General features: G+C 41.3%; 2 protein-coding genes across 2 annotated transcripts; both read right to left on the minus strand.

Moving 5' to 3' along the window:
• Positions 1–390: 390 nt before the first annotated feature.
• Positions 391–4,723, minus strand: LOC132882927 (pancreas/duodenum homeobox protein 1-like). The gene is made up of 2 exons (XM_060916032.1): positions 4,393–4,723; positions 391–677 (listed from the first exon to the last, which is right to left on the minus strand). The coding sequence occupies exons 1-2, from the start codon at positions 4,721–4,723 to the stop codon at positions 391–393; spliced, it is 618 nt and encodes a 205-aa protein (XP_060772015.1).
• Positions 4,724–11,080: 6,357 nt separating this feature from the next.
• On the minus strand, positions 11,081–12,108 carry gsx2 (GS homeobox 2). Its single transcript, XM_060916033.1, has 2 exons — positions 11,745–12,108; positions 11,081–11,421 (listed from the first exon to the last, which is right to left on the minus strand). Exons 1-2 carry the CDS (start codon positions 12,106–12,108, stop codon positions 11,081–11,083), a joined length of 705 nt encoding a protein of 234 aa, XP_060772016.1.
• Positions 12,109–16,913: the final 4,805 nt, after the last annotated feature.

Consider the following 16,913-nt stretch of genomic DNA (forward strand, 5'->3'; position numbering starts at 1 on the left):
TGCACAACCATAATGCCTGATGATCTTGTGGCTGAATGAACACGATTCCTCACAGCCACACTACAAAATCTAGTGGAAAGCCTTCGCAGGAGAGTGGGGGTTATTATAACAGCAAGAGGGGATTAAATCTGGAATGGGACGTTGAAAAAGAACATATAGGCATGACCGTCAGGTGTCTACAAACATTTGACCGTATAGTGTTGCTAAGTTTAAGTGGACGCAAAGGAATTCTGTGATACGTCATTCAATATTAAAACTCTAACTTTGACTGCTGGGAATTTTGCTGTGTCTTATTCAAGATTCTGTGTCTCCACGCCATTTAGGCGCATTAAAAATATTACATTGTAATATAGTTAAACCTATATGTGTCTCAAATAAAGGTTGTTTCCTTCAGACGCCTGTTGCTACAGTGGAGTCGGCGTCTTGTTCATGGAGCCCTTGGTTCCATGTGCCTTTGTGCCTCTTTGCTTCTTCCTTTTTCCACTTCATGCGTCTGTTCTGAAACCAGATTTTAATGTGGCGCTCGGTGAGGTTCAAGCTTGTTGCCAGCTCGTATCTGCGTGGCCGGGAAATGTAGCGGTTAAACAGGAACTCTTTCTCCAGCTCCAGCAGCTGTGCTCTGCTGTATGCTGTGCGGCTTCGCTTCTGCTCATCAGGGTCTTCGCACAGAAACCCAGCTTAAGGGAGACACAACAACAAATCTCTTTCAGAAAATTAATAAACACTATGAAGGAATTAGACTTTCTCATAAACTTTTTTTAATGTATCTTTACATTGGTTTGGATTGTAGTAACCATTAAAGGTGCCATATTATACCCCTTTTCCACACATTGATACAGTTCCCTGAGGTCTTAATGAAATAACTGTGACATGTTTTAGTCAATATACAACAAGGATAAAGCACCACAGCTCCCTTTTCACCCTGACTAAACAGCCCTGTTCAAAACGGCTGATTTGACTGCCTGTTCCTTTAAATGATAACGAGTCACTGCTCACCCCACTCCCCTCTTCTGCCAGCTAATCAGGTAGCACTTTCCTCATGGATATTCATTCACAAAGGCAGTATTCAAGCCATGAGTGTTGATATTCAGATGAGGGGGCGGGATCATTCTAATGATCGCCGCTTGTGACATAGAAAGTGGACCCAAATCTGAACAGCTTGTTGAAGTTCATATTTTCTGAAATGGGCCGAACAAAAGAAACTGACTGGGGTGTCTAATGTCAGAGTTCGTGAGTCGGTAGGCTCCAGATACCCAAATGTATGTGCACAAGCACTGAAAAAGTGAGTTTTTCATAATATGTCGCCTTTAAAGCTTGCGTTAGGCCAAAGGGCAATGCCACTGACACCGAGCAAATCATCCATCGCCACATACAATCCGCAGTAATGAATTAAAATTTTGAACTGAAGTATTACTGCATTGAATTGACACCTACAGGATTTAGCACATAATGAGTATTACAGCACCTGCAGGACTCACTAAATTTGACACATTTCGTAGAGAAAGGTCACATGTGAATATGAACGTCAAATGAATTCCACATGTGGATTTTAAACACTCTACATGTCACGCATGCTTTATTTTTGCGTGATTCCCCCCCCCCCAGTGTTATTTTCTCACACCAGTTATAATTTTTCTTCTTTTTTCCACACCATCACATATTGTTCACATGTTGTCACACATTTATTTGAGTTCACGTGTGTAATAGAGTTAATTCTGGTGTAAATTAAACATTCAAGGAGTTAATTCAGCTCTGTAGCTATTATATTTTGTGATGACGTGCTATGAAATTGACATAATTCTGATTTAATAGCTATAGAAGTGAATAAACTCAGTCAGTGTTGAAGTAATATCAGAATTACATTGACTATTACAGCATTTTATTGACACACACACTCAGTTGCCACTTTATTAGGAAGACCCCTACACCTGCTGATTCATGCAGTTACAGTATCTAATCAGCCAATCTATTGAGAGCAGCACAATGCATAAAATCAGGCAGATACAAATCAAGAGCTGTAGTTAATGTTCATTTCAAACATCAAAATGGGAAAAACTGTGATCTCAAAGTGTGACTTTCACTATGGTATAGGTGTTGGTGCCAGATGGACTGGTTTGAGTATTTCAGAAACTGCTGATCTCCAGGGGTTTTCACACACAACAGTTGCTAGAGTTTACACAGAATGGTGCAAAAAACAAAAAAACATTGAGTGAGTGACAGTTCTGTGGGTGGAAACGCCTTGTTGATAAGAGAGGTCAGAGGAAAATGGCCAGATTGGTTCGAGCTACCAGGAAGGATATAGTAACTCATACAACCAAGCCCTTTACAACCATGGTGAGCAGAAAAGCATCTCAGCATGCAACAGCAAAAGGAACACTCCTGCCAGCCAACATGAGGACTCTTAGAATCAAAAGCAAGTTCCTATTAAAGTGGCCAGTGAGTGTACATTCACTCACTGAACTGAAATGCACAAACTTTATTAATAACATCATACTAATACTAGGTAGTACTCCCATTTGCTCTTAGAACAGCCTCAATTCTTTGTCACATGGATTCCACAATTTGTTGGAAGCATTCCTTTGAGATTCTGGTCCAGGTTGGAATATTCATCTCTATACAACATTCCAAAGATACTCTACTGAATTAAGATATGGTGACTTTGGAGGCCATTGATGTACACTGTTGAGTTTATGGAACCAGTTTGAAATGACTTATGACATGGTGCATTATCATGCTGGAAGTAGACATTATCTATCTATCTATCTATCTATCTATCTATCTATCTATCTATCTATCTATCTATCTATCTATCTATCTATCTATCTATCTATCTATCTATCTATCTGGCATATCACTGCAGTGACATGGCTGCTCTGATGGCATCAATCATCAAAGTCTCTAGGGAAGAATTACAGTAGTGGTTTCCCATTGCCTTCTCCTGGATTATTATAAAGGTTTTCTCCTCTCAATCATTCACACACACATCTATGGGCAATTTAGAGTAGCCAGTTAACCAAACCGTATGTCTTTGGACTGTGAGAGAAACCAGAGCACCTGGAGGAAACCCATGCAGACACGGGGAGAACATACAAACTCCACACAGAAAGGCCCCCGCCGGCCACTGAGCATGAACCCAGAACCTTCTTGCTGTTAGATAACAGTGCTAACCACTACACCACCATGCTGCCGTAGACATTATAACATGAGTAAATTGTGGCTATAATGGGAAGAAGATGATGAGCAACCATACTCAAAAAGGCTGTGGCATTCAAACAATGCTCCTTTGGTCCTAAGGGGGTGAGCGCCAGGAAAACATTCGCCACACCATTACACCATCAGCAGTCTGAACTGTTGACACAAGGCAGGTGGGTCCATGAATTCATGCTGTTGATTCCAAATTCTAACCCTATCGTTTGCATGGTGCAGCAGAAATCAAAATTCATCAGTGCTGGTGACATTATTCAAATCTTCAACTGCCCAGTTTGTAGCGTCAGATACCTAGTCTCGGCTGACAGTCATTTGAAGCTGATGTGGTCTTCTAGTCTTGTAGCTCATCTACCTCAAGGTTTAATGTATTGTGCATTCAGAAATGCTTTTCTGTTCATTATAAATGTAAAGAATGATTATTTGGGTAATGGTAGTTTTCTTGTCAGATCAAACCATTCTCAAACTGGTCATTCCCCTCTGTCCACTCTCATTTTTTTTCTGCCTGCAGAACTCACTGTTTCACTATGCACTTTGATTTCCTCCATTCTGTGCAAACTCTCAAAATAGTTACTGTATATCCAAGGAGATCAGCAGTTTCTGAAATGCACAAACTAGCTCATCTGGCACCCATAACCATGCCAAATTTTGTCACCAAGATCACATTAATTGCACAACATGAATGAGCAGGCTCTAAATTGACTGTAGGTGTGAATGCGAGTGTGAATGATTGTCTGTGTCTATGTGTCAGCCCTGTGATGACCTGGCGACTTGTCCAGGATGTACCCCGCCTTTCGCCCGTAGTCAGCTGGGATAGGCTCCAGCTTGCCTGCGACCCTGTAGAACAGGATAAAGTGGCTAGAGATAATGAGATGAGATGAGATGAGATGAGATGAGATGAGATGAGATGAATGAGCAGGTGTAGAGGTGTTCCTAATAAAGCGGCCAGTGAGTGCACAGTGACCACTTAACTTTGCACTGTTGATTTAATGAATAAATTACTACAGTAGTGGTTAGTACATCATTGCAGTAATGAATTAATTACAGCTGTATTGAATGAACACACGTGCAGTTCATGTGCTACGCTTAAATCCCCTTCACTCGTGTTCAGAAAGTTTTATACTGTATGTGCATTGTAGATGTACAACTGAGGATTCTAAAGTGACCCTAAAGTGTCCAGTGCGTTACCTGTCATGGGTGCCTGGCAGATTTGAGATCTTGAAGTTCTCATCCATGGAAAGGCCAAGTGCGCTGTCATCTCATCTGTCCTCGGATGGTAGGAATCAACCTGTGGGCCTTCCGCCTGGAGATACCCAGGTGAGGTGGCGTGCTCACAGGTTGGCAGCTCGTAGGGTGCCAGCTCTCTATCCTGATTCCCAAGTACTGTATTACTGTGCAGCTCTAAATATGGCACCTGCTCTGTGCGGCTTGAGTACAGACACGCTGGCGGCTCTCGCTCCACACCATTGTGGTTCTGTTGCTCGAAAGTTCTGTTATAATACATGTCCAGTGAGTCCATGTCTGTGCTCAAAGAACCACTGTGTTTCCTGCGGAACCTGAGCAACAGGTGCACACTGTGAAGTATGTACACACCCGAGGGCCACAATCTGAAGCGCAGCCTCTTGTTTACCTGCTGGTGGTCACGTAGCTGTCATGGATGATGGACGAATTATTAATTGCGCCAGGTTGGCTAAAGTGCATTTCATATTTGCTCTTGAGGCAAAGCGGTTGCTCCACAGTGCGTTAAAGAACCTAGGCACTGTATCTGGGATTTTTTTTTTACAGAGCTAGTACATAAATTTTAATTTTAGATGAGTGCCTGAGTACAGAATTATTTTATTACATAGTATTGAGACCCTGTGTCAAATAGGCCTATATAAGTTGAGACATGAAATGCATGGGGTATACGGTACATACAGTATGTTTACAGAATTTTTGTTCTCTGTTTAAAACATGCAAAGGGCTTAGTGACGCATTTCTCTCAAGTCAGTGCATCTTTATTTTGTGTAGCATCAGTTAATCAATCAATCTGTATTATGTGGCTAAAAGTTTGTCAACACCTGACACACCTATATGTGGTTCTTCCCCAAAATGTTGCCACAAATTTGAAAGCATACAATAGTGTAGAATGGCTTTGTATGCTGTAGCTCGACAATTTTCCTTCATTGAAACTAAGAGGCCCAAACCTGTTCCAGCATGACAATGCTCCTGCACAAAGCAAGCTCCACGAAGACATCATATATACCATGGTTGAAGTTGAGGTCAAAGTCGAAGAACTTGAGTATCCTGCACAGGGCCCCGACCTCAACCTCATTGAACACCTTGGGGATGAACTGGAACTCCAACTGCACCCCAGACCTCCTTACCAACATCAGTGCCTGAGCTAACAAAAGCTCTTGTAGCTGAATGAACACAAATCCCCACAGTCACACTCAGGGGTGCAGATCCGATGTCAGGATTGGGGGGGACACAAAAGTGATTTTTTTTTTGCCCGTATGCAACTCATACCATGCAGAGATGGATTGCAGAGTCAGAAATATATTTGTCAAACATTATTTGTTCCACCATTTCTGGCTAAAATGTGAAGAATGTGAAGTCTGAAAATACATTTGTTTGTACAATTTTGAATAATTTAGGGGATTTTTATTGGGGGGGGACAATTCATGTTTTTCAGAAATTGGGGGGTCATGTCCCCCCCGTCCCCCCTGGGATCTGCACCCATGGTCACACTCCAAAATATAGTGGAAAGCCCTCCCAGAGGAGTGGAGGTTAAGAGAGGACTATGGGTGTGATAATCACAAACTTTTGGCCATATACAGTGCCCTCCACAATTATTGGCACCCCGGTTAAGCTGTGTTAAAAGCCTTAAAATAAATTCAATTTTTATTGCAGAAGCATAATCTCATGCTGAAAATTGTAGAAAAATGTAACCCTTAACTCAAGTGAATTTAAAAAAAAATAAATAAAAAATCCCTGACTAAGAAATAATTATTTTTCATAAAATCACCTGTTCCACAATTATTGGCACCCATAACAATTCCTAGAAAATAAATGTAATTGAAGCATTTCTGTCATTTCTACTGTAGTTTATAAAGTTGATCAGAGTATCTAGGAACCTTTAATTAGTAATTCATCACATCCTGTTTCCCTGGGGTATAAATATGATGTGACACAGAGGCCTATTTCTCTTATCCACTCTTCAACATGGGAAAGACAAGAGAACACACCATTCAAGTAAGGCAGATGTGTGTCGACCTTTATAAGTCAGGCAATGGCTACAAGAAAATAGCCACTCGCCTACATATGCCCATATCCACAGTCAGAGGAATCATCAAGAAGTTTAAAACAACTGGAACAGTGGCAAACAAGCCTGGACGAGGATGCAAGTTTATCTTGCCACCACACACAGTGAGAAGGATGGTAAGAGAAGTAAAAATTTCTCCAAAGCTCACTGTTAGAGAATTGCATCAAAGAGTAGCATCTTGGGGTCACAAAGTCTCCATAACAACCATCAGGTGCTATCTACATGCCAACAAGCTGTTTGGGAGGCATGCACGGAAAAAGCCTTTTCTCACTTACAAGCATAAACGTAAACGTCTGGAGTTCGGTAAGCAGTACTGGGACTTCAACCGGGACTGTGTGCTTTGGTCAGATGAGACCAGAATAGAGCTTTTTGGCAACAAACACTCTAATACATCACAAAAGATGAGTATGCGGAAAAGCACCTCATGCCCACTGTGAAGTATGGGGGAGGATCGGGGATACTGTGGACCTGTTTCTCTTCCAAAGGCCCCAGGAACCTTGTTAGGGTGCATGGTGTCATGAACTCTTTGAAATACCAGGACATTTTAAATCAAAATCTGATGGCTTCTGCCCGAAAGCTGAAGACGGGTTGTCGCTGGGTCTTTCAGCAAGATAATGACCCTAAATGTCTGTGGCCAAATCTACACAAAAATGGTTCACCAGACACAAAATCAAGCTCCTCCCATGACCATCTCAGTCCCCAGACCTCAACCCAATTGAAAACCTGTGGGGTGAGCTGAAGAGGAGAGTGCATAAGAGAGGACCCAGGACTCTGGACGATTTAGACAGATTGTGCAAAGAGGAATGGTTGAATATCCCTCTCTCTGTATTCTCCCATTTTGTGAAATGTTATAGGAGATATTAAGTGCTGTCTTGTTGGCAAAAGGGAGTTGTACAAAGTATTAACATCAGGGGTGCCAATAATTGTGGCACACATGATTTCATGTAAAAGAATTATTTCTTAATGTGGGATTTTTTTTCCCCACTGAATAAATGCACTTGAATTAAAGGTTGGATTTTTCTTTTTTTGTTGTTGTTGTTGTATTGTTGTCCTATATTTGTTTTAAATTAATTTATTAGAAGCCTAAGAACATATCTTAATGAGGGGTGCCAATATTTGTGGAGGGCGCTGTAGTCTGTCTGTCTGTCTATCTATCTATAGCCTACAATGAGTTACAGGCCATGTTATGAGCTTATAGGGTGTTTATTAAAGTTAATCAGAGCTTGTCCTTTCATTTCACTCATTTCACTTTCAAAGCTATTGGGCAAAGTTTTAGAAAGGCTTTACATTATAATCCACTCCAAGCACACGCCTGATAAATTCATCGTGGGCTCCTAGTTTGGCACCACAAAGAGGTTGCGTGCCCTGAAGAGCTTTCACTAATCAGAGAGGAGAAAAGAACTAATTCTGATGAGTTCCCACTAAATTTACTAGCTGTAGATGACACTGTGCTGGGACACGTGTCCTGAGAAGTCTCGCTTTCTCATTTAAAACTGCTTTTTAAAACAGCATTTGAAAAAGCACAGGCTGTTCCACATACAGGGCCCTGAAAAGCACAACTCTGCTTTTTTTTTTAGAAATAGAAACACTGTTAAAGGGCCTGCAAAATGTCTTTGGGAGAAAGGCTGAGTGTTCTTCCCACAGCTCCAAAGCAGCTGCGGCTGCTTGAAGGAAAAAAAACACCCCTAATTGCTCTTTGTTATGCGTAACTGGCCTGCTCACAATGGCCAGAGAGTGATTAATAAGTTACATTTCTGTAATATTTGATGTCCAAAACAACAGGTGCTCAAAGTGTGACAGAGCTGAAATGCTAAGGCATATACAGTGTTTACAGCCTAGAACTGCTTAGTGTGAAGAGTGAAGTGTGCAGAGTGAAGTGCAGGTGAAGAGCAAGGGCTGAAATCTGGGGACTTGAGCTTGAGCTCGAAAATGAGCCACACAGATTTTCTTTCCAAATCTTGTACATGGTTTAGTTAGATGATGATGATGATGATTTATGATGGTTGTTGTTGTTTGTTATACTATAGTAATAGTATGTAACAACCACCACCATTATCTTGTTCTAGCTGATCTTCTGGACTGTTTGATAGTTCAGGGTCAGGTCTTGTCACGTCTAAAAGAGTTCAGACCCCATTCTTGGGCGGCTGTAGACCCCCTTTGTGGGACCATTTAAATAGAACCCGGTCTTTCTCACTTACACCTGCGAGGGGCGAAGTCTAATTCGATTAATAGGAAATTCAATATATATTCATTAGGTGGTTTTCCCTCTATAATATATGATCGCCAGCAGGACGTGAAAGAAGTCTTTTGACTGTGGTACTGAAAGGACCTGCGTGGGACTGCAACTTCACCTGCTTCCCCTCTCAATTAGGAATGTATCCCAAACTCTGACGCAAAACGTGTTAAATTAACCGTGCGCTAATTTGCTATCTCGTCCCTCCCGCGTAATCCCCCACCTGTTTTTTCTCTTTTTTTTCCAGCATGCCCCCTTCAATTTAGTGTGAGCTGAAAGGTTCCAATAGGGTCTAATGAAACAGTGACTAAATCGTTTTCTCTCTCTCCCTCTCTCTTTCCCAGTAGAAGGATGGTGAAAAGGCCCGGAGCTTGGCGCACTGTCGGGGGTCCGCTGGCTAAAGGCGAGTTCCTGGCAGGACAATCTAACCTGTCAAAGCCTTTGGCCAGCTCTTCATAGCCTGCACCCCGAAACACCCCCCCCCCTCCTCCCCCCAATCCCCTTTTCCATGGTGTTGAAGGAATTGCTACATAAGCGACCCCGACGTGGGACAGAAACCGTAATTAAACTCCTTTTGGATGAACTTAACACGAGGGACAACGTTCAGCTGAAAAGCGCGCATAAAGCAGGGTGGGGTGGTGGGGGGTCGGAGATCAGGGGTTCTATTATAGACAAAATCACCTGGACTCTGGGAGAGAAACTTCTCGGAGCCTTTTGTGCTCATGAAACAGGAACTGTTTGAGTCTACATGGTGCGCCATTAGGACAGGAAAAGCCGTGGCAGAGCATAAGATTTAAATGAATACACAGACTCAGTGAGCCCACACACTATCACACAAGTCTGGGAAAGGGAAAAAAAAAACCTAACATACTCCACATAAAAAAACAAAAACAAAAACCCTCTCCCTCAATTTAGTTAGATGAAAAGCCCTCAATTATTTTAACTTCAATAAAAAGTTTCTTAAAGTACCATTTATTAACCTTACAGCAGCTACTTTGCATATTTGACATAACATCTGATCTCGAAAAACGCTCAGATTCAGTGGGTTATTAATTTCTCATATCAGTATGGTTAGTGTTTCAAAAGGTTTAAAAAGGCCACAACATAAGCATCTGAATCTGTATAGACATAACAATGATAGAGTGAGAAACTCAGTGTTTTTCTTCCTATTTTATTTTATTTTATTTTATTTTTAGGCGTGGTTATACTATTTGCACTTGCATTTACAGTTAATTGTTTTCTCTCTTTTTTTTGTCAGTTATGTTTAAACTTCATTAAACTTCACTTACGTTCAGTACTAGTTTCTAGAGCAGGCTCTTTTTCCCCCACTGACTTTCCTTCATAAGTGTTGGCCTGGTTTATTACATATATATATAAAATCATTAATTGTTGGACTCTCCATCTAGATGAGCACTTTAAGGTTTTGTGCAGAAGTTTACAACAGACCGGTTCCCTATATCAGAGAGGGTTCCAGGTAGATAAGAACCCTTACATGTCCAAATAATGCCTCAGTCATCTATCACATTACTTCAGGGACTAATATTAGTCTCCATAACCAAAATAAAACCTGCGCCTGCGAGTTAAAGCAAAACAATAATAATGATTTAAGGAATGCATGACAGATTTGCTCATTTCTCTCTAATACGCCATGAATGCCCTGTTAAATTAATCGTGAAATAATGTAGAAACAAAAAGATATTTAAAATATAGGCAGGCATCCAAAACTCACAGACTTGTGCGCAATTACGCAGTTTTTTTTATTTAAATAAATACAAATATACACATATACATTTTTTTTGCTTATTATAAACATAAAATTCGGGTGAGCAATAAAATCACAGTTTGGGAAATATCTAATACAAGCAATGAACACCCGTTTATTTACACTGCGCAACCGTTTTGTGCACAAATGCGCCAAACTTTTCCTTTCAAGCACATAGGTTACAGACTGCAAACTTGTTTCAGGTTAAAAAAAAAAGAAGAAGACACTTCCGTAGACGTCACTTTGGTTGTAACACCAAACAGCAAAATCCTCAGGGTTGAAAGGAGACACACACCGTTTAATTTCAGATGGACACGAATATAAAATAAAGTTAATTCAACCACTTAGATGTAAATGCAACCCTGGGGAGAGTACTGTAACTTTTGAGAGAGAGAGAGAGAGAGAGAGAGAGAGAGAGAGAGAGGTGATGAGAATAAAACCATAAACATCCACTTTTCTGAAACTACTTGTTTTCGGAGACGTCCAAGGATCCGTGCATATACGGAAGACTAAGTGCTAGTTGGAATGAATAGTCTTGGAGTGATCATCGAGTCCTTATATGTCTCTCATTTCTCTGTTAAATCGGCGACCCCTCTTTCTCCTCGGTGGCTGAGGCAGGTGAGAGGGACTCCTCGTCCTCTGATCGCGGGTAAGGTGCGTGGTTTCCAGAGCACTTGCACCCCGCGTGCGCGCTCCGCTGCGCGCTTTTGCCTTCCTTCTTGTGCTTCACGCGCCGGTTCTGGAACCAGATCTTCACCTGCTTCTCCGATAGGTTGAGGTACGTTGCGATCTCAATCCTGCGCAGGCGCGACAGGTACATGTTCGAGGAGAACTCGCGCTCGAGCTCGAGAAGCTGCGTGCTGGTGAAGGCCGTGCGCATGCGCTTTCCGTTCTGAACGTGGCCGTTATCCGACGCACCTGCGGGTATCAGAAAGGTAGTGCAACTTGTTTATATGAGCAATGGCTACTAGTCGGGTTTTATGAAAGTCGTTTATGTAAAACAACACAATATAGACCTTGCTGTTTATTTTCTAACGAACATGAAGTGCGCACACTAAGTGGCAGCCAGAGTTGTATAAACATTACATTTCATTTCGCACCTTAAAAGATTCAGCTTGTTGTTCTCGGGTTTAGAAATCTAAAACTGCTAACCATCCAAAACCCCCTCTGTTATAAGGGTTGTGGTGGATGGGTAAGTCACGCAGAAGCAGGTGTGTTCAAGAGCACTTGCTCCGCCTTACCTATGGAGAGGCACTGGTACCTCCGTGGGTCAGTGACGCTGTAAGCGGGCGGCGTGCAGACGGGCGCGGTGTTATGTTGCTGTGCGAGCCGTTGGCAGTATGGCGCATCTCCGCTCGGGAATCCTGGAGCCTTCAGCAGAGGCAGGCCAGCCCGGGGAGAGTGCACATGCGAGGCGACGCAGAGCGGACAGACGCAGAAGGCTCCGCTTTTCCGGGACGGGCACGCGGCCGCAGGGATACCCATCACACCCGGCGCGTGCATACCGATGGGGATGAAGAAGTCCTGCGCTGTGTGCTCGCCCAGAGGCGCAGGTCTGGCCGAGTCCTTGATGATGAGTGAGTCGACATAGAATGACCTGGACATGGCTTCTTGTGATGATGCCAACCCAGGATTACAGCTGGTGTGCAGAATATTCAGTGCTCTTTGCTGTCTTCTGAAGCCCTCGGGAGCTGAGAAGGAGCTTATGTTTGATGGTTCAACAAAAGGGAGCCTGGAGAGGGCCGGCCCTAACGTCACCCACGTGCGACTCCAGACATAGGGGCTTTAGTCTCTCCCGTGACCCGAGACACGTGATGCCCGAGCGCACTACCAATCAGAACCCTGGCCATCCAGTCGTGTTACTTCTTACTTCATGCTTTTTCACGCAGACACAGGAGCACCAACATCTATCTATCTATCTATCTATCTATCTATCTATCTATCTATCTATCTATCTATCTATCTATCTACACTACCGTTCAAAAGTTTGGGGTCACTTTGAAATTTCTTTATTTTTGAAAGAAAAGCACTGTTCTTTTCAATGAAGATCACTTTAAACTAATCAGAAATACACTTTACACTCTAAAAAATAAAGGTGCTTCAGTGGTTCTTCAAATCTCTGGATGGTTCCATGGACAGTCAAAACTCTGTGATGAACCATTACATTATGCGAAAGGTTCTTCACATTGGAAATGGTTCTTTAGATCCTGGCATTCTCTTCCCATTTGCTGGTCAATGCACATAGGCTATGTTTACACAAATCTGTCTTCACTGCTCAAACAAATGGTTTAAATGGTTCTTTAAAGAACTGTTGCATGAACGGTTCTTTGAAGCCCTGAAAAAGGTTCTTCTATGGCATCGCCCTGAAGAACCGGTACTGGCCCCATTATTTTTTAGAGTGTATACATTGCTAATGTGGTAAATGACTATTCTAGCTGCAAATGTCTGGTTTTTGGTGCAATATCTCCATAGGTGTATAGAGGCCCATTTCCAGCAACTCTCACTCCAGTGTTCTAATGGTACAATGTGTTTGCTCATTGCCTCAGAAGGCTAATGGATGATTAGAAAACCCTTGTACAATCATGTTAGCACAGCTGAAAACAGTTGAGCTCTTTAGAGAAGCTATAAAACTGACCTTCCTTTGAGCAGATTGAGTTTCTGGAGCATCACATTTGTGGGGTCGATTAAATGCTCAAAATGGCCAGAAAAATGTCTTGACTATATTTTCTATTCATTTTACAACTTATGGTGGGAAATAAAAGTGTGACTTTTCATGGAAAACACAAAATTGTCTGGGTGACCCCAAACTTTTGAACGGTAGTGTATCTATGTATCTATCTGTCTGTCTCTGATTGAGGTGCTCGACATCAAGGTAACAGATGATTAAAAGCAATAAATGGTGTGACTCTATATGGCATACACACACTTCATGGCTCTTAATCAAGGCTCAGGTCACTTTGGACAAATAGTCGTGTCTTGGGATTAACAGCTGATAAAATGCAGTCGAGTGTTGGTGCGTGCAATTTGATAGCGATTAGGGTTCAATTAGAAAGCGTTTATTGTCGAGGTATTAGAGCCGAACAAACCAGAAATGCGCTAATCCCTCAACTTGTGACAATAATTAGCCGGTTTGATCTCCAGGCGGGTCAGGAGCGGGTTGCGTTTTCTCTTTCATGTGTGCGCTCGCGCCCTTTACACGATGCACCACTCTCGCGAGACCTGAGCAGCCAGAGTTTACACTTTCAATTTATTATTATTATTGTTGTTGTTCATATTAATAATTATGATTATTATTATTAATAGAACATTAAACTCCTTGCACCCTTATCATAATTATTTTAGAAATCATATCAAGTATGTTGCAGAGAGAATATGTTCAAACTATTTTAATCTGGTTAACAAAATGCAAAAAAAAAAAAAAAAAAAAAAAAAAGGTGTTAAAAGTTTACTTCTGATGACTTTTCAAATTAAGTCTGAAATGTGACATTAGGTCCTATCACATTACTCCAGTCTCTAATTCTATCTTAGTTGCAGCCACAAAGGCCATTATGTTGCTTTTTTTTTTTAAATATGAAGATAAAACATACTGGGTATTTTTTAAAGGTCTATAGTGGAACAGTATATGTTATAAAAGGTGTATTTAAAAAAAAAAGGTTATATTAGACCTCTCTTTGCTTTTTTTTGACATAAAACCAAAACAGATAGAAGCAGACAAGAGTACAACTAAAAAGTTGAGAACATTAAAATAATTAGCATTAATTACTCCATTAATCCTGCAGCCCAGATTAAAGGCTTTGATCTAAATTGTTTGGTTAAAATGTAAATCGTGGCCAGCAGAGCCATAATTCAAGATGCTTCTAAGGATACTGAGGGGTGAGTAAATACGGATTTACAGTAGACTAATTGAGGACAGGGGGTAAAGTGCCTAATAGCAGTGGTTTCTTGTCAGTATTTTCTGCTAATTTAACACAGGGGAGCCTGCTCTCATATGTATTTAATTGCCAGAATCAGCAGACGCCTCGTTCTTCAGCACTAGAGAATAAGACCTTCAATGTGGCCCAGACGCAGAGGAAGAAACGAACACATCTGTCAAGCAGGATGTAATTGCTGTAATGAGAGAGAGCGAGAGACAGACAGACAGACAGACAGACAGAGTCTGAAAATGTAGTGAAGTTTTATTTACACACACACACACACACACACACACATACACACACACACACACACACACACACAAAACAATCATACAATGCAATCACGAAATAAATATTAAGCATGCAGGCAACTTTGAAGGACAAATGTGCAACATTCTTCTTCTGTCATCAATATATGTGTATATTCTTATATCACTGGTCAATACACAGCTAAAACAAAGCACCGACATGCAGTGTATAGCTGCATTTATTTTAGGAACACTTTGTCAAGCTGTATCTTGCTTCAGTAAAGCAGACTGATGCATGCAGTAGGAGGTGTAAAGGGGTGAAACAGGTGATCAGAGGTTCACTTTTCACTCTCTTTCCTAGAGAGAGAGAAAGAGAGTAAGTAAATCAGTGCACATCACACATCCAGTCCACATCACACCGTCCTGACTTCAGCATTATACTTTTTTTTCATTAAATCTTTCCAAAAAAAAAAAAAATTCATTGCCTGTGCACTAATCCTACAGCCTTTATGAGTCTGTAATGAGCTCTATAATTGTTGCGACCAGTCGGGCCACGTGGAAGGGTTTAAGGGGATTTAAGCTGTCGGGTACCGCGCGCTCCCTGTTACCTCTCTGTTACTTTCATAATTCAAGAGGAAAACAAGTCCTTTTAAGGGGAAGCCGTTTGGGCCTTTTTAATTCTGCTCTAGGTGGCAGGACTCCTGTGTTCTTCTAGTCAGAGAGCCTTTAAAGACTTAAAAAGAGCTAAGCGGCCTTGCAAAATGGGCAAGTATGTAAAAACATGCAACTAAATGCATACACATATTGTATCTAGGGTATTTCATGCACACTGTAGACTTCACTAGAAAGAAATGCTTCTGGCCAACTCAGGTGCTGATGAACATTTTGCATACAGCATAGTCCACTTGTCTATGTGCTGCATTATACAGATCAGAAGAATAACACTAAGCACAAGACACTAGGTACAGCATAGACTTATTGGCTAGCCTATAGGCTACAGTAAATGCAAGCCAGTGTGGAGGTCAGCAACAGGACTGCAGCATTCATAGCACTTTCATACACTTCCCCTAGCACATGAAGTCCATCACTGCTTTGTGCGTGGAGCGTCGTTAACATGTATCAACGCCTCCTTAAGAAAAAGTTGCATTGTGATTAATGGGGCCAGTATTTCCCCCCGTCCTGAGTAACCAGGCAACACGCAGTGAATACCGAAAACTGAAAGGAAACACTCAGGTTTTCAGTGTAGTGCTCAATAGGCAATGGGGGAAAATGAACAATGATCCCACGGACAGCGCAATGGTGCACACTGACTTTTCATTGCCAATTATCTCCTGTGTGTGAATAGCAGCTGCAATGGCTACACTTCACTTCATCGTTTCAGATTGAGTAGAGGGGGTAGGTAGGGGTTTGGGGGTGCCCTGTGTGTGTCAAAATCTAATTTATGTCTTAATGAATGATTCAATTTTTATGCAAAAGAGTCCAAGCCACACACTGGCATTTTTGGAAACCAAACGCAACTGCTGAGTGAGGGCATTGGGAGTCTTCTTTTTTGGTTTACAACCCTGTGGTTCAGTCCCAAATGCTGCCTTATTGGACTCAGAATCCACTATATAGGGTGAAAGTCATTTGAATGGAGAAGTCAGATGTTCAGTTGACATTTAGGAGGTGGGGAGTATTACTTCCTGCAAGTTAGAATTATATAATTTTATTAGAAGATGTTTTCAACAACAATAAAGTCATGAAAAAAAACGTGATTAAAACAAGCTTTCAGAATGAGCTGTTTCAGTGAGAGACTGAATTTAGCAAGTATAATTGGATGGCCAAAACTTTCAGTGTTCCTTAGGTATTCCTAAATTTTGGCATAAGAATTACATAAAATATTAGTAATTAGTATATGAGTAAATGTATAGGTCTATGATACAGAAAATGTTTCAACCAGAAAAACATATATACACATTTTACTTTAAACAAATGTACAGTTGAAACCGTATATTTACATACACTTTAGGAAAAGACACAATCTTTTTTTTTTCTCATAGTCAGACATGAAATCAGACATTCACTTTAACTTTTTCATGTCTGTCTGAATATTTAAAATTATTTCAATGTACTTAATGCCAAATTAATCAGAGAAGGAGTTTTTTATTTAATATTTTAATTGCTTTTATCAAATCAGAAGTTTACATACACTGCAGTTTGTGTGCCTTTAAACAATGTAGGAATGCCCAGATGATGATGTCATGTCTTT

This window comes from Neoarius graeffei, chromosome 3, assembly GCF_027579695.1.
Source record: "Neoarius graeffei isolate fNeoGra1 chromosome 3, fNeoGra1.pri, whole genome shotgun sequence".
Taxonomy (NCBI): Eukaryota; Metazoa; Chordata; class Actinopteri; order Siluriformes; family Ariidae; genus Neoarius; species Neoarius graeffei.

Excerpts from the sequence above, each read along its gene's own strand:
- gsx2 (XM_060916033.1), bottom strand. The coding sequence starts at position 12,108 with ATGTCCAGGTCATTCTATGTCGACTCACTCATCATCAAGGACTCGGCC. Across the intron at positions 11,422-11,744 it reads GTACCAGTGCCTCTCCATAG|GTGCGTCGGATAACGGCCAC; the intron begins GTAAGGCGGAGC and ends TGATACCCGCAG.
- LOC132882927 (XM_060916032.1), bottom strand. The coding sequence starts at position 4,723 with ATGGACTCACTGGACATGTATTATAACAGAACTTTCGAGCAACAGAAC. Across the intron at positions 678-4,392 it reads CTGCCAGGCACCCATGACAG|CTGGGTTTCTGTGCGAAGAC; the intron begins GTAACGCACTGG and ends GTCTCCCTTAAG.